This window comes from Balaenoptera acutorostrata, chromosome 15 (assembly GCF_949987535.1).
Source record: "Balaenoptera acutorostrata chromosome 15, mBalAcu1.1, whole genome shotgun sequence".
NCBI lineage: Eukaryota > Metazoa > Chordata > Mammalia > Artiodactyla > Balaenopteridae > Balaenoptera > Balaenoptera acutorostrata.
Genome location: NC_080078.1, coordinates 59,793,657 through 59,821,499, shown reverse-complemented (window position 1 = coordinate 59,821,499; position 27,843 = coordinate 59,793,657). Strand labels below are relative to the sequence as shown.

General features: G+C 38.8%; 1 protein-coding gene and 1 non-coding gene across 4 annotated transcripts in view; one reads left to right on the top strand and one right to left on the bottom strand.

Moving 5' to 3' along the window:
* PTPRA (protein tyrosine phosphatase receptor type A) overlaps window positions 1-27,843 on the top strand; it is a 187,936-nt gene that overhangs the window by 106,009 nt on the left and 54,084 nt on the right. For 2 of the 3 annotated variants that reach the window (XM_057529224.1, XM_057529225.1), the window contains 3 exons: window positions 11,070-11,148; window positions 12,624-12,965; window positions 20,034-20,060. In XM_057529224.1, the coding sequence (XP_057385207.1) occupies window positions 11,076-11,148; window positions 12,624-12,965; window positions 20,034-20,060 (442 nt within the window). In that variant the 5' untranslated portion in view covers window positions 11,070-11,075. The remainder of the gene's footprint in view (window positions 1-11,069; window positions 11,149-12,623; window positions 12,966-20,033; window positions 20,061-27,843) is intronic. The other variant, XM_057529228.1, reaches the window with a different exon arrangement.
* Window positions 8,282-8,354, bottom strand: TRNAR-CCG (transfer RNA arginine (anticodon CCG)). The gene has a single exon. It is a non-coding gene; the product is annotated as a tRNA-Arg (tRNA).

The following is a 27,843-nucleotide window of genomic DNA, read 5'->3' as shown; positions in this document are numbered from 1 at the left end:
TCTATACTCACATAACCAAAGGCTTATTATTCACAAGGGTGTTTGAAAAAAATGAAAAATGTATAAGCTTGAGTTTCTTCCATTATTTGGCTTTCCTGGAGTATATAATTCTGTCTTTACTCAGGCCTTTGTTGCCCAATCAAAAATAATGTGTAAGGACTTCCTCGTGGCGCAGTGGTTAATAATCCGCCTGCCAGTGCAGGGGACACAGGTTCAAGCCCTGGTCTGGGAAGATCCCATATGTCGTGGAGCAACTAAGCCCGTGCGCCACAACTACCAAGCCTGCGCTCTAGAGCCTGCGAGCCAGAACTACTGAAGCCCGTGTGCCTAGAGTCCGTGCTCCACAACAAAGAGAAGCCACTGCAATGAGAAGCCCACGCACCACAACAAAGAGTAGCCCCCACTCACCGCAACTAGAGAAAGCCTGCGCACAGCGATGAAGACCCAACACAGCCACAAATTAATTAATTAATTAATTAATATTAAAAATGTGTAAGATAGAAGAGGAAATCATATACAGTTAACTCCTACCTAACAAAAGCAAACAGAAAGACTGGTTAAAATGATTGTGGTATATCCATATGATAAAGCACTATGCAGCTATTGAAAAGAAAAGTAGCTGGAAAGTATTGATGTGGAAGATGTCCAGGATTTATTATTTAAGTAAAAATGCAAGCTGTAGACAGCAGATCTACTATCCTGTTTATTTATTTATTTTTTATGTGTAGGTATATAATTTTATAGTATAGAAAATCTCTAAAGGATATGAAAAAGTATTTAGTGATCACTTTTGGGAAATGGGACAGGCAGGAGGTGAATGAGACTTAGATTTTTCTTTATATCCATCTGTTCTGTTTGTATGTCTTGTTGTTGTTGTTGTTGTTTGGCTGCGCCATGCCCACCTTGCAAGATCTTAGTTCCCTGACCAGGGATTGAACCCGGGCCATGGCAGTGAAAGCACTGAGTCCTAACCACTAGACCACCAGGGAATTCCGTTTGTATGTCTTGTAATGAGCATGCTTTATTTATTTATTTTAATAGCTTATAATTTCAGTGAAGGGGAGGAGGACCAATGTCTTTCCTATATAAGAAAAGTAATCTTTTAATAAATAACATTAAAAGATTCCACTCATTTCAGCTAGAAGATGAGTAAGGTCTAAGGATCTAACATAAAAGATGGTAACTATATTTGACAACACTCTATTATATAATTGAAATTTGCTAAGAGATTAGAACTTAAATTTTCTCTCCCCCCAAAAAAGATAAACAGGTGAGGTGATGAATGTATTAATTAACTAGATGGGGGAAATTCTTTCACAATGTATGTGTATATAGAATCACCACAATGTACACTTTAAATATCTTATAATTTTATATGTCAGTTTTACCTTAGTGAAGCTGAAATTTAAAAAAACAAAAAAGATTCCATTCACAATGGTAATATAATATAAAAAAACCAGGAAGAAATGAATAGGACAAAATGTATTTCAAAGTAAGTTGTGTATATCAGTGTACTTCTTCCCAGTTATTTAAGCATACATATCATTTACAACATGTGTTTATGGGTGGAATCTTTTTAGAGAGAAAATTTATGTACAGTGAAATGCACAAATCTTAAGTTATCATTCAGTGAGTTCTGAAAAATGCATACACCCACACAACCCATTTCCCTGTCAAGATACAGAGTATTACTGTTGTCCACGAAGTACCCTCATGTTCCTTTTCAGTAAATCCTCCATCTCTTTCCCAGGCAACCATTGTTCTGATTTTTCCACCACAGATTAGTTTTGCTTTTTCCAGAACTTCATCTGTGTGGAGTCATATGTTATGTACTCTTTTGTGTAAGGCTTTTTTCACTCAGCATGATGTTTTTTAGATTCATCCATGTTTTTGTGTGTATCAGTAGTTCTTTCCTTTTTATTACTGAGTAATATTCCATTGTGAGAAAAAAACACTTTCCGTTTATATATTCTGTTAGTGATAGTCACTTGGATTATTTTCAGCTTTTTGTTACAAACATTCTTGTACTAGTCTTTTTTTGGGCATATGTTCTTATTTCTCTTGTGTAAATATATAGAAATGGAATTATTGGGTCATGAAGCTAGGTGTATATTTAGTTTTAAAAGAAGTTGTCAGACAAACTAATTTTTAAAATAAAATAAAAGTATCACAAATAGGTCATCTAAAAATCATGCTGTGACAAGGCAGAACCATTCCTACTATTAGAATTTGTGCACAGGCTTCCTGGCATCGCGCAGACTATAGCTGAAAGGGAGGGCTGGTTTCCTTCTGACGTTTGATAGTGCATATTTCCCTCAGATTCAAACTATTTAACTGTTCATCTGTGTCAAGACTAGGCCTTCGTCATAGAACCAGCTTTCAAAATCCTCAATTCAGAGAGAGGTATGGGGAAGAGATAAATTTGGGAGAGTATGGGATGTCAATAAATCAGATGTGACAGAGAGGTTGAGGGATTTAACAACAAAGAAGTCGTGTGTGTGTGTGTGTGTGTGTGTGTGTGTGAGAGAGAGAGAGAGAGGGAGAGAGACAGACACACACAGAGAAGGGTGGGGAAGAGAGGAAGAGAAAGGGGGATGGGCGAAGGAGAAAGAAATACCAGTGGGCTTTTCCTCTTGTGAATTTTTTAAAAAATTTATCTATTTATTTATGGCTGCATTGGGTCTTAGTTGCAGCATGCAGGATCTTTCGTTGCGTCATGCAGGCTCTTGGTTGCAGTGCACGGGCTTCTCTCTAGTTGCGGTGCATGGGCTCTCTAGTTGTGGTGCATTGGCTCTCTAGTCGTGGTGCACGGGCTTAGTAGTTGGAGTGCATGGGCTTAGTTGCCCCGCGGCATGTGAGATCTTAGTTCCCCAACCAGGGATCGAGCCCACATCCCCTGCATTGGAAGGCGGATTCTTAACCACCAGACCACCAGGGAAGTCCCTCCTCTCATGAATTTTGAGTTTTTTGTGAAAGTTATTATTATTGTTTTTTTGGCTGCGTGGGGTCTTCGTTGCTGCACGTGGGCTTCCTCTAGTTGCGGAGAGCGGGGGCTACTCTTTGTTGCAGTGTGCAGACTTCTCATTGCAGTAGCTTCTCTTGTCACAGAGCACGGGCTCTAGGCGTGCGGGCTTCAGTAGTTGTGGCACGTGGGCTCAGTAGTTGTGGCATGTGGGCTCAGTAGTTGTGGCTCGCAGGCTCTAGAGTGCAGGCTCAGTAGTTGTGACGCATGGGCTTAGTTGCTCCGCGGCATGTGGGATCTTCCTGGACCAGGGATGGAGCCCGTGTCCCCTGCACTGGCAGGCGGATTCTTAACCACTGCGCCACCAGGGAAGTCCCACAAAAGTTATTTTTAAGATGGTGCAAAATAGAAAAAAAAGGCTTGTGTGCTGAAATAAAATGATCTCCAAAGAGCCTCATTTTGTTTAACAGCTGCATAGTATTCCATTTTATGAATATGCCATAATTTATTTAAACACGTCCCCCTCTCCCATTGATAAACATTTAGGTTATTTTCAGTCTCTTTCTATTGCAGACTATGTTTCATTGAATAACCTGTATATTGGTCACTTTAAAAGTATGGGTAACACCCACAGCCAACATTGTCCTCAATGGTGAAAAACTGAAACCATTTCCACTAAGATCAGGAACAAGACAAGGTTGCCCCCTCTCACCACTATTATTCAACATAGTTTTGGAAGTGTTAGCCACAGCAATCAGAGAAGAAAAAGAAATAAAAGGAATCCAAATCGGAAAAGAAGAAGTAAAACTGTCACTGTTTGCGGATGACATGATACTATACATAGAGAATCCTAAAGCTGCCACCAGAAAACTCCTAGAGCTAATCAATGAATTTGGTAAAGTAGCAGGATACAAAATTAATGCACAGAAATCTCTTGCATTCCTATACACTAATGATGAAAAATCTGAAAGTGAAATTAAGAAAACACTCCCATTTACCATTGCAGCAAAAAGAATAAAATATCTAGGAATAAACCTACCTAAGGAGACAAAAGACCTGTATGCAGAAAATTATAAGACACTGATGAAAGAAATTAAAGATGATACAAATAGATGGAGAGATATACCATGTTCTTGCATTGGAAGAATCAACATTGTGAAAATGACTCTACTACCCAAAGCAATCTACAGATTCAATGCAATCCTTATCAAACTACCACTGGCATTTTTCACAGAAGTAGAACAAAAAATTTCACAATTTGTATGGAAACACGAAAGACCCCGAATAGCCAAAGCAATCTTGAGAACGAAAAATGGAGCTGGAGGAATCAGGCTCCCTGACTTCAGACTATATTACAAAGCTACAGTAATCAAGACGGTATGGTACTGGCACAAAAACAGAAATATAGATCAATGGAACAGGATAGAAAGCCCAGAGATAAACCCACGCACATATGGTCACCTTATCTTTGATAAAGTAGGCAAGCATATACAGTGGAGAAAAGACAGCCCCTTCAATAAGTGGTGCTGGGAAAATTGGACAGGTACATGTAAAAGTATGAAATTAGAACACTCCCTAACACCATACACAAAAATAAACTCAAAATGGATTAAAGACCTAAGTGTAAGACCAGATACTATCAAACTCTTAGAGGAAAACATAGGCAGAACACTCTATGACATAAATCACAGCAAGATCCTTTTTGACCCAGCTCCTAGAGAAATGGAAATAAAACCACAAATAAACAAATGGGACCTAATGAAACTTAAAAGCTTTTGCACAGCAAAGGAAACCATAAACAAGACCAAAAGACAACCCTCAGAATGGGAGAAAATATTTGCAAATGAAGCAGCTGACAAAGGATTAATCTCCAAGATTTACAAGCAGCTAGCTCATGCAGCTCAATAACAAAAAAACAAACAACCCAATCCAAAAATGGGCAGAAGACCTGAATAGACATTTCTCCAAAGAAGATATATACAGATTGCCAACAGACACATGAAAGAATGCTCAACATCATTAATCATTAGAGAAATGCAAATCAAAACTACAATGAAAAAAAAAAAACAAAACAAACAAAAAAACTACAATGAGATATTATCTCACACCGGTCAGAATGGCCATCATCAAAAAATCTAAAAACAATAAATGCTGGAGAGGGTGTGGAGAAAAGGGAACACTCTTGCACTGTTGGTGGGAATGTAAATTGATACAGCCACTATGGAGAACAGTATGGAGGTTCCTTAAAAAACTATAAATAGAACTACCATACGTCCCAGCAATCCCGCTACTGGGCATATACCCTGAGAAAACCATAATTCAAAAAGAGTCATGTACCAAAATGTTCGTTGCAGCTCTATTTACAATAGCCAGGACATGGTAGCAACCTAAGTGTCCATCATCGGATAAAGAAGATGTGGCACATATATACAATGGAATATTGCTCAGCCATAAAAAGAAACGAACTGGAGGTATTTGTAGTGAGGTGGATGGAGTTAGAGTCTGTCATACAGAGTGAAGTAAGTCAGAAAGAGAAAAACAAATACAGTATGCTAACACATATATATGGAATCTAAGGGGAAAAAAAAGGTCATGAAGAACTTAGTGGCAAGACGGGAATAAAGACACAGACCTACTAGAGAATGGACTTGAGGATATGGGGAGGGGGAGGGGTAAGATGTGACAGGGTGAGAGAGTGTCATGGACATATATACACTACCAAATGTAAAATAGATAGCTAGTGGGAAGCAGCCGCATAGCACAGGGAGATCAGCTTGGTGATTTGTGACCACCTAGAGGGATGGGATAGGGAGGGTGGGAGGGAGGGAGATGCAAGAGGGAAGAGATATGGGAACATATGTATATGTATAACTGATTCACTTTGTTATAAAGCAGAAACTAACACACCATTGTAAAGCAATTATACTCTAATAAAGATGTTTTTAAAAAAAAAAAGTATGGGTATATCTGTAAAATTCTCAAGTAGAATTGTGTCAAAGTGTTTGTGCTTTTGTAATTCTGATAAATATTTACAGATCGTATGAGAGTACTTGTTTACACAAACCCTTGCCCCAACGCAGTGTTGTTAAAGTTTTTTTATATTTGCCTATCTGACAGGTGAAAAATGATATCGCAGTATGGCTTTAATTTGGCTTTCTTTGATCATGAGTGACTTTAAGCAATTTTTCTTATATCAGTATTTAAGAGAACTATTTGGTTTTCTGTGAATTGTCTGTTTCATCTCTTGCTCTTTTGCCATCTCTTAATCTGTAGGAGTCCTTTATATATCGAGGAAAATAGACCTTTGTGAATGAGTTGGAAATATTTTTAAAGAGCTCATTCTTTAAAAATATGGAGGTAGCTGTTTTAGTGGAATGGTGGAAAAAGAAGCCAGATTGCCATGGAGACAACTCTCTAGAAATTTGGCTGTGAAGTGGAGTAGAGAGAGTGCTAGCTGGAGGACTGATATAGATTAAAAGGATTTCTTTTCTTTGAGAAATTCTTAATTGTGTTTAGATGCTGTTATGAAAGGGCGTTAAAGCTAGGAGATGGTGTTAGAGGATCTACAGGACAAGGTTCCTAAGGGACTGAGATTCTTGGGAGGAATTGCAGAGAAGGAAGAAATTTGTAAATAAGGTGACTGGTAGCTAAGGGTGTCCCAGTCTAGTGGTTTCTCTTATCTCTGAAGTGAAGGCAAGGCCAACAGCCAAGGATATGAGAGGAGATGGTTGGAGAGGAGAGGAGGTTCTTTGAAATCACTGGAGCCTTAGAGAGAGAGCTGAGTAGGGAAATATAGAAAGATTGCAGAAAGTGTTCAGAGTTCCACTGAGGCAGAAACAGTGATCTTAACCTTATGGGTTGTTTGATTTTCTTAAGGAGCATTTGGCAGTCCAGGTGTAGGGCTGACAGTTGGATTAGTTCAGGGTTGGGGAATATTTCCCCCATGTAGGTGTAATAGAAGAACAACGTAGCAAAAGAATTTAGGATATTAGCAAGGTAGTGATTGAGCTAACACCAAGTTTTCTTGGTTGAGTAGAGAAGGAAATAAAGACAGAACAGAGATATTGGAAAGAAAATTAGAGGTTCAAGGGACTGAAAGCCTGGGTGAGGTCAAAGTGCAGGTGTAGTAGACATAATAGAGTGTGAACTGCAAGGGTAAGGGAGTATGGTTGGAGAGTGGGAAAGTATGATTCAGTATGAGAGCTTTTCCTGGTGCTGACAAAATCTAGAGTGCAGCCATTGTCATGACCGGCCCCAGTGGAGTGGAGGTATAAGGTCATTGGAGTTGAGGAAGTCAGGGAACTCAGAAACTTGTCTGGATGTGAATTGTGGCTGTCATCTGTAAAGATGTTGAAACAAAATCTTCCAGGAGAATATCAGGACTTTGGAATGGGAAGAAAACTGTGAGCCACAATGCAGTGTCTTCAGTGACAAGTGAGTGCCAGGAAATCATAAGGCAAAAAAGCCCTCAAGAACAGGGTGTATTAGAGCAGACTTCAGGAAAAATGGTTTGCATATGGTATCCTAGAGGACTGAGGAAGCCTCAACTGTACTTCCTGACTTTGCAGCTTTGGAATACTTGGAATGAAAGACTTGGAGACTGGAGGAGGGAAAGTAAGCATAGGTGTGGTTGCAGTTTAGTCAGGGTGTCAGAAGTCACAGGAATTTACCTGAGGGTCTTTATATCCTCTGGGAAGAATGAGGCCTTTACGATGGTTTTCCTGGTTGTGGTCCATGGATATACCTTGTTACTGACATGGCTGTTCTTAAATTCTGACACGCCTCTCACTCCCTAGTTTATGCATACAAATCCTCTCCAACTTGCCATCCAGTATGCATTTGTTCTTTTCCTTGAATTCTTTCACTTCACTTTCCTCTGCAGTTTCCTTCTTTTAGTTTTGCTTCTTATATTCGTGCTTTGTAGTGAAATATATTTTCTTTTTAACTTACTTTTATTGATTATTTTTATTTAGAAAAATATCATGCTCCTTATTTGAAAAATCTTGGAAATAAAATACAATATAAAGAAAATAAAAATCAAAAAATGCTATGCTAAAATGTTTATAGATTTTTCCTTCCAGTCTTACTTTCATGCATATACATTCATATACATACATAAATTTAGTTGAGATCAAATGGTATATTCAGAGGGTTTTTTTAGTATTTATTTACTTTTTTTTTATTATTTATTTGGTTGTGCCAGGTCTTAGTAGCAGCTCTCGGGCTCCTTAGTTGCAGCTCTTGGGCTCCTTAGATGCAGCTCTCGGGCTCCTTAGTTGTGGTGTGTGAACTCAGTTGCAGCATGCATGTGAGATCTAGTTCCCTGACCAGGGATCAAACCTAGGCCCCCTGCATTCGGAGCACAGAGTCTTAACCACTGAACCACCAGGGAAGTCCCTATATTCAATTTTGATCTGACAGGTTTTTTTAAGCTTAAAAATGATGGGCTTGTTCCATTTTCTTAAATTCTTCGAATATAGCATATCGAATAGCAACAATTATTGTCTTGAATAGCAGCGTAATACTACTGACTTTTCCCTATTTTCCCTATTTTTGGGTATTTGGATTGTTTGTATTTTTCCACTTAATGAATAGCTCCATATCATTTTAATCTGAGTTTCAGATTATTTATATATACTCAAGAACAGAACCTTGGAAATGGGTCAGAAAACAATGTGGGCACCTTTAAGATTCTTGTATAATCTTTCTGGAAAGGAGTTTGTTATTATAGGCTAATTGGTATTCCCATCAGTAGTTTGAGTTCTATTTTGAGTACCAAGGAGCACAATTGCTTGGGTCATATGGTAAGAGTATGTTTAGTTTTGTAAGAAACCACCAAACTGCCTTCCAAAGTGGCTACACCATTTTGCATTCCCGCAATGAATGAGAGTTTCTCCTGCTCCGGAGAAGCACCGGGATTTGATGTTGTCAGTGTTTTGGATTTTGGGCATTCTGGTAAGTGTGTAGTGGTGTCTCATTGTTTTAATTTGCAATTCCCTAATGACATATGTTGCTGAACATCTTTTCATATGCTTTTTTGCCATTTGTGTATCTTCTTTGGTGAGGTGTCTGTTCAGGTCTGTTTTTTAATTGGGTTGATAGTTTTTTTATTGTTGAATTTTAAGAGTTCTTTATTTTGGATAGCACTCCTTTACCTGATGTGTGTTTGGCAAATATTTTCTCGCAGTCTGTGGCTTGTCTTCTCATTCTCTTGACATTGTCTTTTGCAGAGCAGAAGTTTTTAATTTTGATGAAGTGCAGCTTATTGATTATTTTTCTATGGCTCTGCCTTTGGTGTTGTATCTTAAAAGTCATTGCTAAACCCAAGGTCATGTAGTTTTCTCCTATGTTATCTTCCAGGAGTCTTTTGCATTTACATCTAGGTCTGTGATTCATTTTGAGTTAATTTTTGTGAAGAGTATAAGGTCTGTGTCTAGATTTTTTTTTTTTTGTATATGTATGCCGAGCTATTCTAGCACCATTTTTTTGAAAAGACTATCTTTGCTCCATTGTATTGCCTTTGCTCCTTTGTAAAAGATCCATTGACTATATTTGTGTGGGTCTATATCTGGATTCTGTCTCGTGTTCCATTGGTCTATTTGTCTGTTCTTTCACCAATACCACACTGCCTTGATTACTATTTGCTTTTTTATATTACTATTTGCTTTTACAATAACCCTCCAACTTTGCTCTCTCTGCTTAGCTAGTATTGAGCTAGCTATTCTCAGTCTTTTGCATCTCTATATAAACTTAACCAGTTGTTGATATCCACAAAATAGCTTGGTAGGATTTTGATTGAGATTGCACTGAATCTATAAACCAAGTTGGGAAGAACTGACATCTTGACAATATTGAGTCCTCCTATCCATGAACATTGTTTATGATTGATTTCTTTTATATTTTGTAGCTTTTCTTTTTTTCTATTGTCAGATATTCCATTTTTACCTTTGTGATTTATTCCTTTGTGATTTCTTACATTGCATTTATGTTTAGAAAATCCTTCCTCACTCTGAACTCACATTTTCATTTATTCCCTCTTAAAATGTGTTTGTAAGCATTTAATTTTTCAGCCCATCTGGATCTTATTTTGATATATGGAATGAGGTGATGGTCTAACCCCCTCCCCGCAAATACATTGTTATTTTTCCTAAAACCATGTCCTATTGGTTTATCAAGAATAGACATGGATACATACATAATAATCAGCCTTCCAATCTGTTTTCTAACCCTTATGGAGGGAATTGTATGCTTTCCCAATTTTGGATAATGGTCGGGGGGAAGAGTGGGGAATTGGTCAAATCTTGCATGGCTGTACCTTGGGAAAGCCACTGGCTGAACCCAAATTCCCTGCTAGGCATGGTTACTGGTACCAGAGGCAAACTCCTGGGATGTGCATAAACCACCTGCATTTCTCCACGCTCCCTCAGAGATTGTCATGTGCCACTTGGAGAGGCATGTTCTGATTCCCTTGGAGAGTCACTACCATATTAAATTACCTCTAGGCTGTGAGTCTCATGAAAATGGGACCTCCGAGTGTATTGCTCCCTAATTGTTTCCCTAGTACCTAGCTTAGTAAAGGGCATAGACATCTGAATGGATGAATGAGCCACTACTACCAATGGGAATGTGCCACAGCCCTCTGATATGGTTTGAAGTGAAATAAAATGTTGAGAACAGCTGTATAATGTCTGCTTTGGAGGGCAGTACGTTCATGCAGTCAACCTACCTTCTCCATACTTCTCATTCTGAAGACACTAAAGCTGCACATAGCAATTAACTGGGAAGCTTTTAAACGGATTGCTACCTGCCTCTCACCCCCAGAGATGTAGTCTGGCACAGGGATTTTTTTTTTTTGTTAAGTTCTTTGAGTGATTCTAAAGTACAGCCAAGGTCGAGAACCACTGCTCTTACTTATAGTTGTGTAAAGATTCAATTAAGTAGCCAGATTCCTGGGGAATTGTGCTTACCAGACTCCCAAAAGATCATTGGTCCTGTGTGTGCACTTTAATAGCTAGGAAGAGTTTGCCCAAAATACTCCTTTGGTGAGTAGTTTGGACATAGTTACAGTATAATGGGACCCTATCTAAAATGGCTCTCTATTTTCCAGGTCAACATGGATTCCTGGTTCCTTCTTGTTCTGCTTGGCAGTGGTCTGATACATGTTGGTGCCAACAACACTACCATAGGTAAAGTGCCATTTGATAAGACTGGTATTTGGAATAGAATTTTGGTTTTATGTTTAATGACCCAAATTTGAAGGCCTCGGTGGTACTGAAGAAAGAAAAAATATTAAAGTTTTACTTAAAAGTGATAGTAGGGCTTCCCTGGTGGCGCAGTTGTTGAGAATCTGCCTGCCAATGCAGGGCACACGGGTTCGAGCCCTGGTCTGGGAAGATCCCACATGCCACGGAGCAACTAGGCCCGTGAGCCACAATTACTGAGCCTGCGCATCTGGAGCCTGTGCTCCGCAACGAGAGGCCACGATAATGAGAGGCCCACGCACCGCGATGAAGAGTGACCCCCCACTTGCCACAACTAGAGAAAGCCCTCGCACAGAAACGAAGACCCAACACAGCCATAAATAAATAAATAAATAAAAATTAAAAAAAAAAAGTGATAGTAAAATGTCTTTGCACATCTCTGGGTTATAGTGTATGCTATGCTCAGCAGTGTTCTATATACCATATACTACTTTAAATAAAGAGATTAGGTATTCATTCCTGAAAAGTTAAAAAAAAGAAAAGAAAACGGTTGCTATTTAAGACTCATATATTGATTCTGAGGAACTAAGTAAAGAATCCAGTTTCTCCCTCCATGAGACAGTAATCCTTTGGAAGTGAGGGAAGGATTCAGCATTAAAAGAAGAGTATATGCTACTTGGCATATACCCAGAGAAAACTGTAATTCAAAAAGATACATGCACCCCTATGTTCATAGCCGCACTGTTCACAATAGCAAGAACATGGAAACAACCTAAATGTCGATCAACAGATAAAGATGTGGTACATATATACAATGGAATACTACTCAGCCATAAAAAAGAATGAAAAAAAAAAGAACGAATAATGCCATTTGTAGCTACATGGATACAACTAGAGATTATCATACTAAGTGAAGTAAGAAAGACAGATCCCATATGGTACCATTTATATGTGGAATCTAAAATATGGCACAAATGAACCTATCTACAAAATAGAAATAGCGTCACAGACATAGAGAACAGACTTGTGGTTCCAAGGGGAAGAGGGGGAGGGAGAGGGATGGACTGGGAGTTTGAGGTTGGTAGATGCAAACTATTACATTTAGAATGGATAAAGAACAGGGTCCTACTATATAGCACAGGGAGCTATATCCAATCTCCTGGGACAAACGATAATGGAAAAGAATATTAAAAAAGAATGTATATATATGTATAACTGAGTCACTTTGCTATACAGCAGAGATTGACACAACATTGTAAATCAATTATACTTCAATTTTTTAAAAAAGATAATAAAGTAAAAGAGTGTGAGTGTGTGTGTGTGTGTGTACGTGTGTGTGTGTATCTGCTCATTGGTCTCCAAGTGTTTGAGAGTGTAGTAAGGGCTTGCTGCTTTGTGCCTCATACTGTTGAGCTCTCAAATTCTTTGTGTGATGTTTTCTTGTTTTTTTGTGTTTGTAGTTTCACCTTCAGTGGGCGTTACAAGATCTACTAAAGCATCTACAGCAGAATCACTTAAAGAAGAGACCAAAACCTCAAATCCTACTTCTTCGGTAACTTCTCCTTCCTTGGCACCAACATTCAGCCCAAGCCTAACTCTGGGACCCACCTATGTAACCACTGTCAATTCTTCAGACTCTGACAATGGGACCACAAGAACAGTAAGCACCAATTCTGTAGTCACTGCAGTTTCACCAAATGGAACATGGCTTCCAGATAACCAGTTCACAGATACCAGAACAGAACCTTGGGAGGGGAATGCCAGCACTGCAGCAACCACTCCAGAAACCTTTCCTCCTTCAGGTACTAGAGGTGGTTTCTATTTGTTCTTTCTTTTCCTCTTTGAGTTTGTTCACCCTTTTATTATTCTTGTTTGTGTTTTCTAGCCGTAAAATTTCTTGAAATAAGTAAAATCGCCCAAGCACAAAGTAACGAAACCTAGATATAGGGGATTTCTCAGGAATATCTGGTTAACACAGAGTTAAGAAGAAAGAAAATAGGGGACTTCCCCTGTGGTCCAGTGGTTAAGACTCTGCACTTCCAATGCAGGGGGCCCAGGTTCGATCCCTGGTCAGGGAACTGAGATCCTGCGTGCCATGTGGCCAAAAAAAAATAAAAGGAGGTAAGAAGATAGATTCTGGAGGTTATCCTGCTTTGCATGGGATCCTGGTTAGACTGGGGAGACTTAATCATGTTTAATGGTAGAGAAGAAGGTTGAAAATATAAGAGAAAGAGGAGAGCTAATTGATGATGCGAGAGACTGAAGATGAAAGGATAGTGAAACTGAGTAATAGTATTAGCCTTGAAAAGGAAGGGATCCATGGAGACCATGGGAAGGAGAAGGGGTCTGGGTGTCTATAACAATTAGATAAGAGTGGAAGGCCTGTGGCCAGGAGTAGAGTTAGGAAGAGGAATTCAGGGAAACAGTTAAGTTACACTGCCAGTTTGTTCAGGGCCTCAGCCCAGCCCACTTCTCTTCTTGAATCAATCACTGGTTGAAGTGGAAGTGGCTTTGAAGATAGAATCAGAGACCTGAATCTGAGACCAGGTGGGGTAGGGCAAATTTCCGAGGACTGGAGGGGGTCCCTCAAAGGGCTTCTGTGAGTAGTAAAGGAAATAATTGTTCCCTGACAGCTATATAATTGTCATTCCTTTTCTAGCACAAATCACTGTTACTCTTCTTTGGTCTTATCCCCTTGGCTCATATTTTTTCCTTGTTAGAAGGTGAGTGCCCCAGGTGGAATCACATATGGCTCCTGGGGGGCATATTTACTGAATTGAATCTCATTTGTTGATGACATGTTTTAGCTAGACCTTACAACTCAGACCCTGCACCTGCCAGCTTTAATCCCATATTTTCTACTATAAAGGTTATGCAGCATTTGCAGTTAAGAGCACAATCTGCTGAGCCACACGACTTGAGTTTGAATCCTAACTCTGCCATACACTAGCTGTGTGTCAATAGGCAAGTCTATTTAACCTCTTTACCTCAGTTTTTTCGTCAGTATATAAGAATGAATGATGATAATAGTACTTACTTCATAAAGGAGCTGTTAGGATTAAACAAGTTAATATGGGTAAAACATTTATAATGGGGCCTACATATGGTAAGCACTAATTTTAAGTGTTAGGCATCATACTACGAGTTTTATAGAAGTAATTCCTGTGAAGTATCCTATGGATCCTATTAAGTAGGTTCTATTTTATGTTTTATAGGTGAAGGAGTTTTACAGTGTTTTTCAAAGCACAGGTCATGATCGATTCTTGAAATCAGTTTAGTGAGCCACCACAAATTTGTGTGTGTGTGGATGGTCCTCTTCCATTTTTATTCTTTTCATGTTACATATATTATTTTGTAAAACTTTTGTTTCAGCTATACACAAACACATACTGAGTAATGGTGTAAAAATGTATTTCTTTCTGTAAATTATGGCCATTGCTTAGAGAGGAAAAGCAAAATAACTTGTATAAGCTGAAGTAGTAAATGGAAAAGGTGAGACTGTCACTGACTGTCTTCACAGCCTATGTTCTTCTATTCTGTACTGTCTTTCATTTAACAATTCTGTGAGATGACCAGGAGTAATTATCTCTTTTTAGTAGTTGCTTGATGTAAGACCTTAGAGGTTAAATAATTTGCCTTAGATCTGAAGGCTGTCAAGGAGCAAGTAAGACCTATTTCTCACTGCTGTTAGGGAACCGAGTTTTATATAATCCGCTGTAGGTCCAAATTATGCCATAGCTGAGAAACCAGTTACTATACAGTTAACACATTTCATGTCTCAGAGGAGGCTGAGACTGCCTTTCACTGGTGGCTCTTATTCAAGATCAGTAAAAGGAAAACTTTATGGTACATCAGGTGTTACAGCCTGAAACCCCACATCTGCCGTGTCACCACCATTTTATCAATCCTTCCATAATTGTTACATTGTAACTTTTGGTAAAATCAGTATTTGAGGGGCTTCCCTGATGGCGCAGTGGTTAAGAATCCGCCTGCCAATGCAGGGGACACGGGTTCGAGCCCTGGTCCAGGAAGATCCCACATGCCGTGGAGCAACTAAGCCCGTGCGCCACAACTACTGAGCCTGTGCTCTAGAGCCCGCAAGCCACAACTACTGAGCCCACATGCCACAACTACTGAAGCCCACACACCTAGAGCCCGTGCTCTGCAACAAGAGAAGCCACAACAATGAGAAGCCCGTGCACCACAACGAGGAGTATCGCCCACTCACCGCAACTAAAGAAAGCTCGTGCGCAGCAACAAAGACCCAACACAGCCCTAAATAAATAAATAAATAAATTTTTAAAAAAATCAGTATTTGATGTTTTATATTACTATGACTATGTAATACTATTCCATGCTGAGCTGTGATGTGATTATTTTTTCTTTCTTGTACAATTTTTTCTGGATTTAATAATTACCTTTTATTTTTTGCTATTGGAAGCCACTTCTTCCCAGACTTTCCATAGCCTTGTAATACAGTTAGTTTTCCACAAAGTCAGACCTATTAGATAATCTGTTTATTTCTTTTTTACCTAGAGATCGTCCTCCTGAGTCCTCCATTGTCACATTGTCATTGTCTTATTGAAGCCTAGGTTTTTTTTTTTTTTTGAAGCCTAGGTTTTTTCTGATCACTAGGGCTGCTACTCAGGTGTCAGCCTGGGATTTCCCTTCTCTATCATTCTGGGAATTTCCTTTGCTGCTTCCTGGCTTCCATATTGTCTTCTTTCATGGATTACCCCATCACTTGGTAGAACATATCCTCCAGTAGCTTCCTGAGAAAGGGGTCCATGGGAGGTAAATTGCATGAGGAATTACATGTCTAAAAATACCTTTAGGGATGTGTATAGAATTTGAGGAGATATTTTTTTTCCCTAGAATTTTTAAAGCATTGTCCTAACTGACTTCTAATTCCCAGGCTTGGAGAATTCTACTGCTATCCTGATTCCTAATTGTTTGTGTGTCTTTAAAGATCTTCTCTTCATCATTGGTGCCCTGAAATCTCATAGAAATGGGTCTTGATGTAGGTCTTTTTCTTTCATTAATTATTTTGGGATAGGAGCTTTGGAGCCTTTGTCCTTCAGTTCTGGAAATTTTTCTTGTATTGGTTCAAAAATGTTCTTCCCTCTTCCATTTTCTCTGTTCTGTTCGTCTAAAATCCTTATTATTTGAATATTGGACATATCCTGAATTAATTCTTTAATCTTAATTTTTCTTTCCTATTGACCTTTGCTTTGAGTTTGTTTTTCACTTTTCTAAAATAGCAAGTGTATGTATATATATATACACACACACACACACACACACACACACACACATACCTTTTTTCTTCCATTTATAACACAGATAATAAATGTACTGTGTACATTTCTACACATTACTTTTTTCAGTTAGCCTATCATACTTTTTCTGTATTATAGTAAGGGGCTACCTCATTGTATGGCTTTACCTTGATGTATTTATCCAGTCTGCCCTATTAGCCAATGTTAAGGTTGGGGTTTTTTTTAATTAATTAATTAATCTATTTATTTATTTTGGGCTGCGTTGGGTCTTCGTTGCTGCGTGCGGGCTTTCCCTAGTTGCCGTGAGCAGGGGCTACTCTTCATTGTGGTGCATGGGCTTCTCATTGCGGTGGTTTCTCTTGTTGCGGAGCATGGGCTGTAGGCGCACGGGCTTTAGTAGTTGTGGCTCGTGGGCTTTAGAGCACAGGCTCAGTAGTTGTGGCGCACGGGCTTAGTTGCTCCGTGGCATGGGGGATCTTCCCGGACGAGGGATCGAACCCGTGTCCCCTGCATTGGCAGGTGGATTCTTAACCACTGCGCCACCAGGGAAGTCCCCCTACTGTTTTAATGACTGTAACTTTATAAAATACTTAATGTCTGATAAGATGAGTCATCCCTTGTTAATCTTATTTTTCAGAATTTTGCTAGCAATTCTTGATTATTTTTCTTCATAAGTGTTATATAATCAACTTGTATAGCTGGAAAAAAGTTTTTATAGATCATGTTAAGTTTATAGATTAACAGGGACAGTTGATATTTTTAATTCTTCCTATCCAAGAATGCTGCGTATTCCATTTGCTAAAGTCTTTTATTTTGTATTTCTTGGAAGCGTTTTAAAATTTTCACCACTCGTGTTGCACGTGTTTTGTTCAGCTTATTTCTACATATTTCAAAGGTTTTTCTTTTTGTTTTGTTGTTTTTGTTTTTTGTTAGTATAGGTGGAATATGGTATCTTCTAACTGGTTGCTGTTGGGGCTATGAAACCTATTTTTTTTTAATTGAGATACAATTGACATATAATACTGTTTTAGTTTTAGCTGTACAACATAAGGGCATTGATTTTTGTACATACAATATATTTTATACTGATCATCTTAATTAATTTCCTTTGTGTTTGACATAATTTTCTTCAATTATCATAAGTTTTCAAATCATCTCATCTGCAAATATCTCTTTTTAAATTTCCAAATTTTTAGATCTCTTTTCTTCTGTTTAAATGAATTGGTGAATACCTCTAGAACAAAGTTAGGAAATAATAGTAAAAGTACATAGCCTTGTTTTGTACTTGACTCTAAGGAGGATGATCTCAGTTGTTTTTCATTAAACGTGGTGTTGACTCTTGCGTTGAGATAAACATATTTATCGTGTTCAGGATTTATTGACTCATTCCTGTTTTAAAGAGTATTTATGTCAAGAAGCGGTGTTAAATTTTGCCAGTTGCCAGCTCAGCATCAATGAGCAAGATCTGTATGGGTTTTTTTTCTTTTTTTATCATATGCTTCGGTGAATCATATTAATTGATTTTCTAATTCTGAACTATTTACATTCCAGCAAAAATAGCTCCACTTGGTCTTGTATTTTTCTTGAATGAACTGTTGCAATTTATTTGATATTATTTTATTTGGAATTTTTTCATTGATATTTTAAGTTATTTCTTTTTTTGTTAAAGATTTAATTTTTTATTTATTTTTGGCTGCTTTGGGTCTTTGTTGATGCACGTGGGCCTTCTCTAGTTGTGGAGAGCAGGGGCTGCTCTTCGTTGCAGTGCATGGGCTTCTTCTCATGGTGGCTTCTCTTGATGCGGAGCACAGGCTCTAGGTGTGTGAGCTTCAGTAGTTGTGGCATGTGGGCTATAGAGCTCAGGCTCAGTAGTTGTGGCACGCGGGCTTAGTTGCTCCACATCATGCGGGATCTTCCCGAACCAGGGATCGAACCCGTGTCCCCTGCATTGGCAGGTGGATTCTTATCCACTGCACCACCAGGGAAGTCCCTCTAAGTTATTTCTAAATGAGATTGGAATATGTGTTTCCTTTGTATGTATGCTATTTTTGATAAGTTTTGTTTGTCAGTGTTTTGTTTTGCTTCATAGAAAGAATTCGCATTTCATTTAGATTTTCAAAATTATTCAAATAGATTTGAGGAAAAGTCATCCCTTAGGGTTAATTTCTTACATAGCTGTGACTATTTCTTATTTTATATATTTAAGTCCTTTTTCCTATTTAGGTTGACTAACCATTTATCTATTTCATGGTTTGTTGCTTTTTTCTTCTAAAGAACCTGCTATTGTATATTTATTAGTTCTGTCATTTTTCAGTTTTTTATTTCATTAATTTCTTTTATTCTTATTTTTTCTGCTTTTCTTAGATTTATTTTGTGCTTTTTCTATCTTCCTGGATTGAATGCTTCATTTGTTTATTTTTATTCTTAATTAATATGTATTTAATGCTATGAATTTTTTATAAGCACAGCTTTAGGCATATCCTATAAGTGTTCCTGTAGGTAGTTATATTAGTTAGGGAGTGGTCTAAGCTACTCTGACAAAGACATACCAAAATTCATTGACCACTTAAGTCACTTAAGACACAGACGTGTCTTTCTCTCCCCTTTCACATTCCAGAAGTACACAGGGGGACTTTGCCTCATCAGAGACCAGATTCCTTTTTTCTTGTGCCTCTGGTCCTGACAGTTGCCCTCATCTGCTTGGTCAAGAGATGGCTCTCATCACTGGGTTCTGGTTCCAGCCCCTGGGAAGGAGCAACAGAGGAAATAGTTACAAACAATTTATTTTCCAAAGGGTGTGACCCAGAAGTTACTCTCATTGCTTTTGTTCACATCACACTGACTGGAATTCTTCATATGATTGCACCTAGAGTCTCAGAAATGTAGTCTCTAAATGGACAGGTTTGTGCTCAGCTAAAAGTGGGGGATGTTCTGTACTAAAGGCAAGAAGAGGAAGAGACTGATATTGGGGGAGCGTCGGTAGATTCTGCCGCAAGTGTGATTTGTTATTTGTTTAGGCATTTTGCAGTTCGGTTTTGATTTTAATTTTCAAGTGTTTTCTTACTTTGTTAATTTCTAGTTTTATTGCATCATGATAAAAGATATTGTCTGTACTGTTTCTACTATGAGGAATTTATAAGGGCTTGTGGATATTTCATAAGCCTTTGAAAAGGTTTTCTCTGTTAGTATACAGAGTTTGGTCTATGCCATTTAGATTTTATTATCTATTATCATTTAGGTCTTTTATATTTTTAACTTAATTTTGCCCTGTTGCATTTTAATGGCTTAAAAAGACATAAAGACCTCAAGTACCATTGTGTTTATATTTCTCTTGGCATTCTTGTATTTTTTATGAATGTTGACGCTGCATTGTTTTTGTACTCAGGGAGAAGGACAAACCATCGATAAAAGTTTAGTGAATCTGGGCAGTCTTATTTCCCAGTTGTTGGAGGGTGCCTCATTGTAGCTCCAACATACACAAAGGGAAAAGTATCCATATTCCTAGAGTTTATTTTGTTTTACATTAGATTGAATAATAATGTTTGTCTTTAATCTGAGTGAATGTTTCTATTTTTTTTACTTATTACACAGGTAATTCTGACTCCAAGGACAGAAGAGGTGAGCCATTCACCTTATGTTTCTTGTCCTTTTTACAGTGTACAATATTTGTTGCGTTTCCTCTGCTCAGTCTGTGGTAACCTTGTGCATCTCTGACTGTTACATGTTTATTTTTCCTTAAGTTGTTTCCATATTAACCTCATGGAGAAGAGTAACAGAAATAAGTATTCATTACGTTTTTAAATGTAGATGTTGTTTTTTCCCCTAGTCTATAAAATGTTGACCTCTTGTCACTTTATATGGACTTTATGGATTTTCAGCCCTCATGTGTAACGTCCCTATGACTGGAGATGTTATGTCAGTGGTCTAAGCAGGACTGCAGAATCCCTGTTCACCAGAGAATAGAATACATGGGCACTCTTGTAGAAGTGGCATATTTCTCTTAGGACAACAGTAAGGCTACCATCAAAGAGCATAAGATAGATTATCCAATGGTCTAAGAAATGATCATTGCATTTGAATTTGGAAAATGTTAATCTGTGAAGCAATTTTTCTCATCTTGATTTCCTATTTTATCAAATCAGGCTTCTTGTGTTTTGTTTTGTTTTGTTTTTTTCTGATTCCATTATTTAACCATGCACAATTTTTCCTGCATAAGTAATGGAACACTTGAAGGCTTATGAAGTCCCATTAAGTAGGGAGCATTTGGATCAGAAAAGTACATACTCTGTACAGCAACTATAATTTAAGAAAGGAAAGAAAAGTAGATACTATAACCCAAAGGGTTGCCCATCTGCCACTGTGTTTGGTGAGGAACAGTGAGGTGTTATCATACTGTGTACAGATTTCCCTTGATTTTCCAGCTCTCGCTTTCTTAAACTCAAGAACTAGATTTGATTACTGTAGTGCCCTTGCTATTCACTTTCACTAACCAGATTCTCACTATCAAATGTAGAACTTAATAGATTTATGTTGCAATAGATACTTATATTTGCTCCCTAAAACTGCTCTTTTAACCAATCTTATAATAAAATCAGAAGTCAAAGTGGTAGCCTTCAAAATTAAACATAAGATCTCTGATTCCTTCCTCTACTTAGTGTGTATTTTCTTACTCTTCAGCCTTTTTCTTGCCCCAGATATTATCCCTGTTTTACCTAGCTGACGAATATAGATGTGAGTAGTTTCAGTATTATGATTAAAAAGAAATAAATTACCTTAATTATCTAGATTATTGCTAATTGTGACATACTAATATAATAAATCTTTTTAAGTTTAAAAAATAATTTTGTATAATTGCCTTTGACCAAACAGGAAAATGAAGAGGCATACACAGTCTCAGCCCCATATGTAATGATAATTTTACCAGAGCATATCCTTAGAAGTATTGCTATAAATTTTGATATCACATTCTAATTTTAAAGCCAAGTGCTTTTTGAGAAATGAGGCTATTGTTTTGAAACATTTGCATTATAATGGGTTTGCTAAGCAAATGATGTCTTATGCAGATGATTAAGGGTTATAAATTTTTATGCATTGGCCTTTGATATGCTTTTGAACAGCAATAGCTGGTGTTTTAATTGCCAGCACATATAAGCATAAAAAAGAGAGGACGGGAGGCAAGCAACTTTGGTTCTTTTCTTTCAAAGTTGAAGAAACTAGTTATTTTCTCATATGTATTATTTTTTAAATGTATTCCAAATTATTTTGGTAGAGCCAGCCTTTTCCCAATTTTGAAAAATATAAATCATGTAAGATTTATCATTTTAACCGCACAGTTCAGTGGCATTAAGTACATTTACATTGTTGTGCAATCATCACCACCGTCTCCAGAATTTTTTATTTTATTTTTTTAATATCATCCCATACTAAAACTCTGTAACCCATTAAACAATAACTCCTCATTTCTCCTTCCCCCAGCCCCTGGTAACCACTAATCTACTTTCTTTCTCTGTAAATTTGTCTATTCTGTGTACCTCATTTAAGTGGAATCATACAGTATTTGTTCTTTTGTAACCAGCTTTTCTTTTAAAACATTTTCACTGGTATTAATTTGGATGATTTGTGTACTATATAGTAATGTATTAAATCCAATTCTGGCATTATCTACCAAGTACCTCTTCACCATGAAGTCAGTGGTCATGAGTATACTTTCCAGTTGTTATTTAGTCTTTGCTAGTTTTAAATCTCAGTTTCATTAGTTTTGTTCTAGGGGAAACAGACTCTGAGATAAAGATTCTCATGCAGCCCCTGTGAGACAGTGATGGCAGTAGTATTGGGTAGAGGGAGGAAATGAGATACCATGGGGTCAGAGCAAAGGCAGCAAAAGCATTAGTATATGTGGTTAAAACATGGGCTCTGGAGCTAGACCACCTGAGTTTGTATGTTGACTCTCTACCACTTACCAGCAGGGTGGGGTAGGTATTTAACTCCTATGCCTCCTTTTGCCATTGGCAAAATAGGATGGGAACAGAATTTCCTTCATAGGGTTGTTGTGAGGAATGAACTAACATTGAACTAGTGCTTGGCCTACTGCTGGGTCAGCATATAGCAGTTGCTCAGCAACTCTTACCACCACCACCACTCTGTTACTATTACTGTTAATTAGATGGGAGACTAAGGGGATCAGGAATCTCAGCCAGCCAGTCAGAATCTGTGGAAACAAGGGTGCGCTCCAAGGCAGGGTCACACTGCAGTTTACTACCACAACTGTAGACATTAGCTTATCCTCTGCCCTGTACCTTTTAAACAAAATTCTGCATAAACCTGTCTCATCTTACTTTTTATTTTAATAGTTTTTTAAATTAGGGTTTTCACATGAAGACTTTATAACTGATATTTGTTAAATAGCAAGAATACAGGATAAAACTATTCTAACCATACTTTACATTATTTTAGATGTAATCATTTCTGTAACTGGGTTTTTTCAAAAAATTTGGACTAGTACCCTGTTAGTATTTGTGAAGGAGTCCTTGAGCTACAGAGTTCTAGAACCAGGCAGGGTAAACATTCTGTTGCACCCCAGAGGCTCCTTAAAGTTTCTCAGCTCTCAAATCAGATCACCTGCTCCCCCTGGCTTTCTCTTTCAATACTTTGCTAGAGTTGAAGTCTAGAAGGGGGTTGGCATTCTTGTTAGAGAGGTATTTTGGGGGCTTCCCTTATGGCACAGTGGTTAAGAATCCTCCTGCCAATGCAGGGGACACAGGTTCAAGCCCTGGTCCAGGAAGATCCCACATGCCGTGTAGCAACTAAGCCCGTGCACCACAACTAGTGAGCCTGCGCTCTAGAACCCGCAAGCCACAACTACTGAGCCCACGTGCTGCAACTACTGAAGCCCGCATGCCTAGAGCCCGTGCTCTGCAACAAGAGAAGCCACCATACCACCGTACCAATGAGAAGCCGATGTACCACAACGAAGAGTAGCCCCAGCTCGCTGCAACTGGAGAAAGCCTGCATGCAGCAACGAAGACCCAACACAGCCAAAACATAAAAATAAATAAAATAAATAATTTTTTTAAAAAAATAGGTATTTTGAGATTATCATAGTAAGTGACATTATTAAGTGAACTTCATTTATGATGGCTTTCCCTAAGCACCTTTAATAATATATTCATTCAGCACCTATGAGGTGCTGAGGATTCTAGAAAGAAAAAAAAAAAAAGTTCCCTGTCTCATGAAAGAAACGTGTGAACACCAAGAATCAGAGCCCACTCAGCTACATGCTATTGGATATACCATACAAAGTGCTATGAGGAGAGCTTAAAAGGCTCACTATACCTGGGGAGTGGGAAGGAGGCATGAAGGTGAGTTTGGGGCAGTTTAATACAGTAACTGTGGAAAATGAGGACTCACGAGACAGGGTAAAAGCAAGGAGACATGAAAGAGCCAGTCATGTGTTTGAGGAGCTGTGCATGGTTGACGTGCATGAGGTGGGAAGTGGTCAGAGGTAGCCTCAGCAGCAGTGCATTGAGCTCAGGGTGTCTCCTGGTGATGTGAAGGAAGGAAGTGACATGGTCAGATTTTTGTTTTAGAAAGATAACTCCGGAGGCCCTAGGGAAGATGGATGGGCAATAGAAATTAAGGTTTCCAAATGGTAATTTGGCCCAAGACAACAGTGATTGGGTTCATCCCAGAGGTTTGGGCACTTGAGGCAACTTTTGATGACTTTTGCTGTTTTTAGAGCACTTAACAACCTATAAGAAGCACTTAAAACAACTTTGCCTTGAGTGTTGATAAATATTTCTACCAAAAAGTGTGAAGACGACAAAAAATGGGCCTTAGGAAGTGAGGCTAAAGGAGTATGGCTTTTACTTCACTGATTTTTTTTTTTTTTTTTTTTTTTTGGCTGCTCTGGGTCTTCATTGCTGTGTGCAGGCTTTCTCTAGTTGCGACAAGCAGGGGCTGCTCTTCGTTGCGGTGCGCGGGCTTCTCATTGCAGTGACTTCTCTTGTTGCAGAGCATGGGCTCTAGGTGCACGGGCTTCAGTAGTTGCAGCACACGGGCTCAGTAGTTGCGGCACTCAGGCCCTAGAGCGTGCGGGCTTCAGTAGTTGCGGCGCGTGGGCTCAGTAGTTGTGGTGTGTGGGCTCTAGGGCACGTGAACTTTAGTAGTTGTGGTGTATGGGCTTAGTTGCTCCGTGGCATGTGGGATCTTCCTGCACCAGGGATGGAACCCGTGTCCCCTGCATTGGCAGGCAGATTCTTAACCACTGCACCACCAGGGAGGTCCCTTCACTGATTATTTTTGCAGTTGACCAAGGTGTGTCTTAAGTCCTTGAGTGATTCACCTGTCTACATGTGAGCCCTTAAAATAACATGACCCTTTGTTTCCTTGGAAAGGGGACATAAACAAATAGACAACTGTTGTCCCAGAACACCATTTTAGTATTTTTTAAATGCTGTCCTCTGGTCTGAGTCTAGGGAGTGAACTTCTGCTAGAATGGGTGGTTGGGGAGTGGGGCGTGGGGGTGGGAGTGGCAGGGGATGGACCACTGTTCCTGCCTTGCCTGCATCATGCAAGGCTACATCTCCAGAGGGCCCAGATCAGGAGAAGGCTAAGCACAATGATATGATGAGTCCATCCGGTTTGGGAGGAGCCCTAGGAGGGTGGCTGGATTCTGAGCCTGTCTCCAAGTCTGAGATTTGATACAGGGAGCTGTAAATTCTCTCCTACTTTATTAATAGATCTGAGTCTCCTTCCCTCACACAGGCCTGGGAACATCTTTACTATCTGTATTGTCTTTAGCTGTATTAAAAACATGGGTGTAATTCAGATGTCAAGAGGTAAAATCTGACTTTTATGATAGAGGACTCTTCTGGCCTGAAAGCTTGGGAGAGTTAAAATGTTTTTCCAACCAACCAACCAACAAACTCATAGAAAAAGAGATCAGATTTATGGTCACCAGAGGCAGGGGGTAGGGGTAGGGGCAATTGGATAAAGGCAGTCAGAAGATACAAACCTCCAGTTATAAGATAAATAAGTACTAGGGATGTAATGTACAACATGATAAACATAGTTAACACTACTGTATGTTAAATACGAAAAGTTGTTAAGAATAAATCCTAAGAATTATCATCACAAGAGAAAAAATTTTTCTATTTAATTTTGTATCTGTATCAGATCACAGATGTTCACTAAACTTATTGTGATAATCATTTCATGATGTATGTAAGTCAGATCATCATACTATATACCTTAAACTTTCTGTTTCTGTGAATTTCACTGCTCTGGGTACCTCATATAAATGGAATCATACAATGTTTGTCTTTTTGTGACTGGCTTATTCACTTAGTATAATGCCTTCAAGGTTCATCCTTATATTGTAGCATATGTTTCCTTCCTTTTTAAGACAAAATATTTCATTGTATACGTATACCACATTTTGCTTATCCATTCATCTGTCAAAGGACATTTGGTTGCTTCTGCATTTTAGCTATTGTGACTAAACCCGTGTTTAGTTATGAACATGGGTATTCTTTTGGGCATATACCCAGAAGTGGAATTGCTGGATCATATGATAATTCTATTTTTAATTTTTTGTGGAACCGCCATACTGTTTTCCACAGCAGCTACACCATTTTACATTTCCACCAACAGTGCACAAGGGTTCCAATTTCTCCACATCCTGGCCAACACCTGTTATTTTCTGGGACTTTTTTTTTCCTGATAGGTATGAGATTGCTCCTCATTTTATAGTGGCTTTTCTTTTTAATCGATGCAGGGTCCTCTTGCATAAATTGCAGTATATTTTTAAAGATTTATTCTATTTCTTATACTGCCTCTGCTGTCGTTGGTATTTGTGAAGGTCTCCTGTAGGGCAGTGGTTGAGCTTTGCTCTGGAGCACTGAGTTGATTGGAATGTGCTCACAGTAGGTGTCCCTTCAGGAGGACAAACAGGAACATATCCTAAACTAGAGGTTCAGTCATTGTTTAGGAAGTTGGACACAGTTATCCTCTAGGCGGCACTGCCTTTCTTTTCCCCTCCTTCATGTCTTGTGGCCTCAGAATTACCTCAGGTACCACTCTTGTTCTTCCTCTGTCTTTAGGGCCCACCCAGGAAACCCTCTGTGGACCTAGTGTGTCTGGCAGTCATGTGCATCCTCTCTGGATGCCAATTTTAACCAAAGCAAAACAAGCATTTATGAGGCTATCAGGGATACTTAAACAGTAACTGAATATTAGATTATATCAAGGAATTAGTGTTGCTTTTTTTTTTTTTTTTTGGCAGCGTTGGGTCTTTGTTGCTGCACATGGGCTTTCTCTAGTTGCGGGGAGCAGGGGCTACAGTGTTGCTTTTTAAATAGGTAAAGGTATTGTGATTATGTTAAGAATCCTTATCTCTTAGTGCCACATACTGAAGTAAATACAGTTGAAATTATATGTCTCAGATTTGCCTTAATATAATCCAGTGGTTCTCAGCTCAGGGTGATTTCCCCCCCAAGAAGACATTTGGCAACGTCTGAAGGTGATTTTGGTCATCACAATTAAGGGTTTGCTATTGGCATCTAGTAGCTAGAGACCAGAGATGATGTTAAACATCCTACAGTGCACACGAGAGCCCCCCACAGCAGAGAATTATCTATCCCAAAATGTTATTAGTGTGCGGCTGAGAAACCCAACCCTGGTAGAGATGAAAAAACTGGCATCTGGTAATATTGTCAAAGTGAAATGGTCAGTGCATAGGGATTTACTGTAGTGTTCTTTTACTCCTGTGTAAGTTTGGAAGTTTTCCATAATAACAAGTTATAAAATGTATATGCAGCTTATAATTTTTTATATATATTTTTTTGTAAAGAAGCCATCAGTACACCCCCACTCTGTATAGAGCGCTGTTTTTCAAACTGAGCCCAGATGAGATACCACAGCTTGTTGCTCAGCCTGTGGGTGTACGGACTGCATTGGCAAGCCTTTGGTTAAATACCCTACTACCCCAAGACCTACTTTCATCCCCATTCCTGGTTTGACGCTGAACTTGAGGTGTTTCTAGGCTCAGACCGATGGAACTAGTACTTACCTTTTAACTGGAAGCTCTTCAGCTGTGATTGATCTCTTCAGCAGTCCAATCCCATCTGCTTTGTCGTCCACAAATCCCTCAAAGTTTCTGGTCTGCTGATGCCACTCTTTGCTGCCTTCCAGATGTGCTTTTTTTTTTAAGTTTTTTAAATAAATTTATTTATTTTTGTGTGCATTGGGTCTTCATTGCTGCATGCGGGCTTTCTCTAGTTGCAGCGAGCAGGGGCTACTCTTCATTGTGGTGTGGTGGCTTCTCTTGTTGTAGAGCATGGGCTCTAGGTGCACGGGCTTCAGTAGCTGTGGCACATGGGCTCAGTAGTTGTGGCTCGTGGGC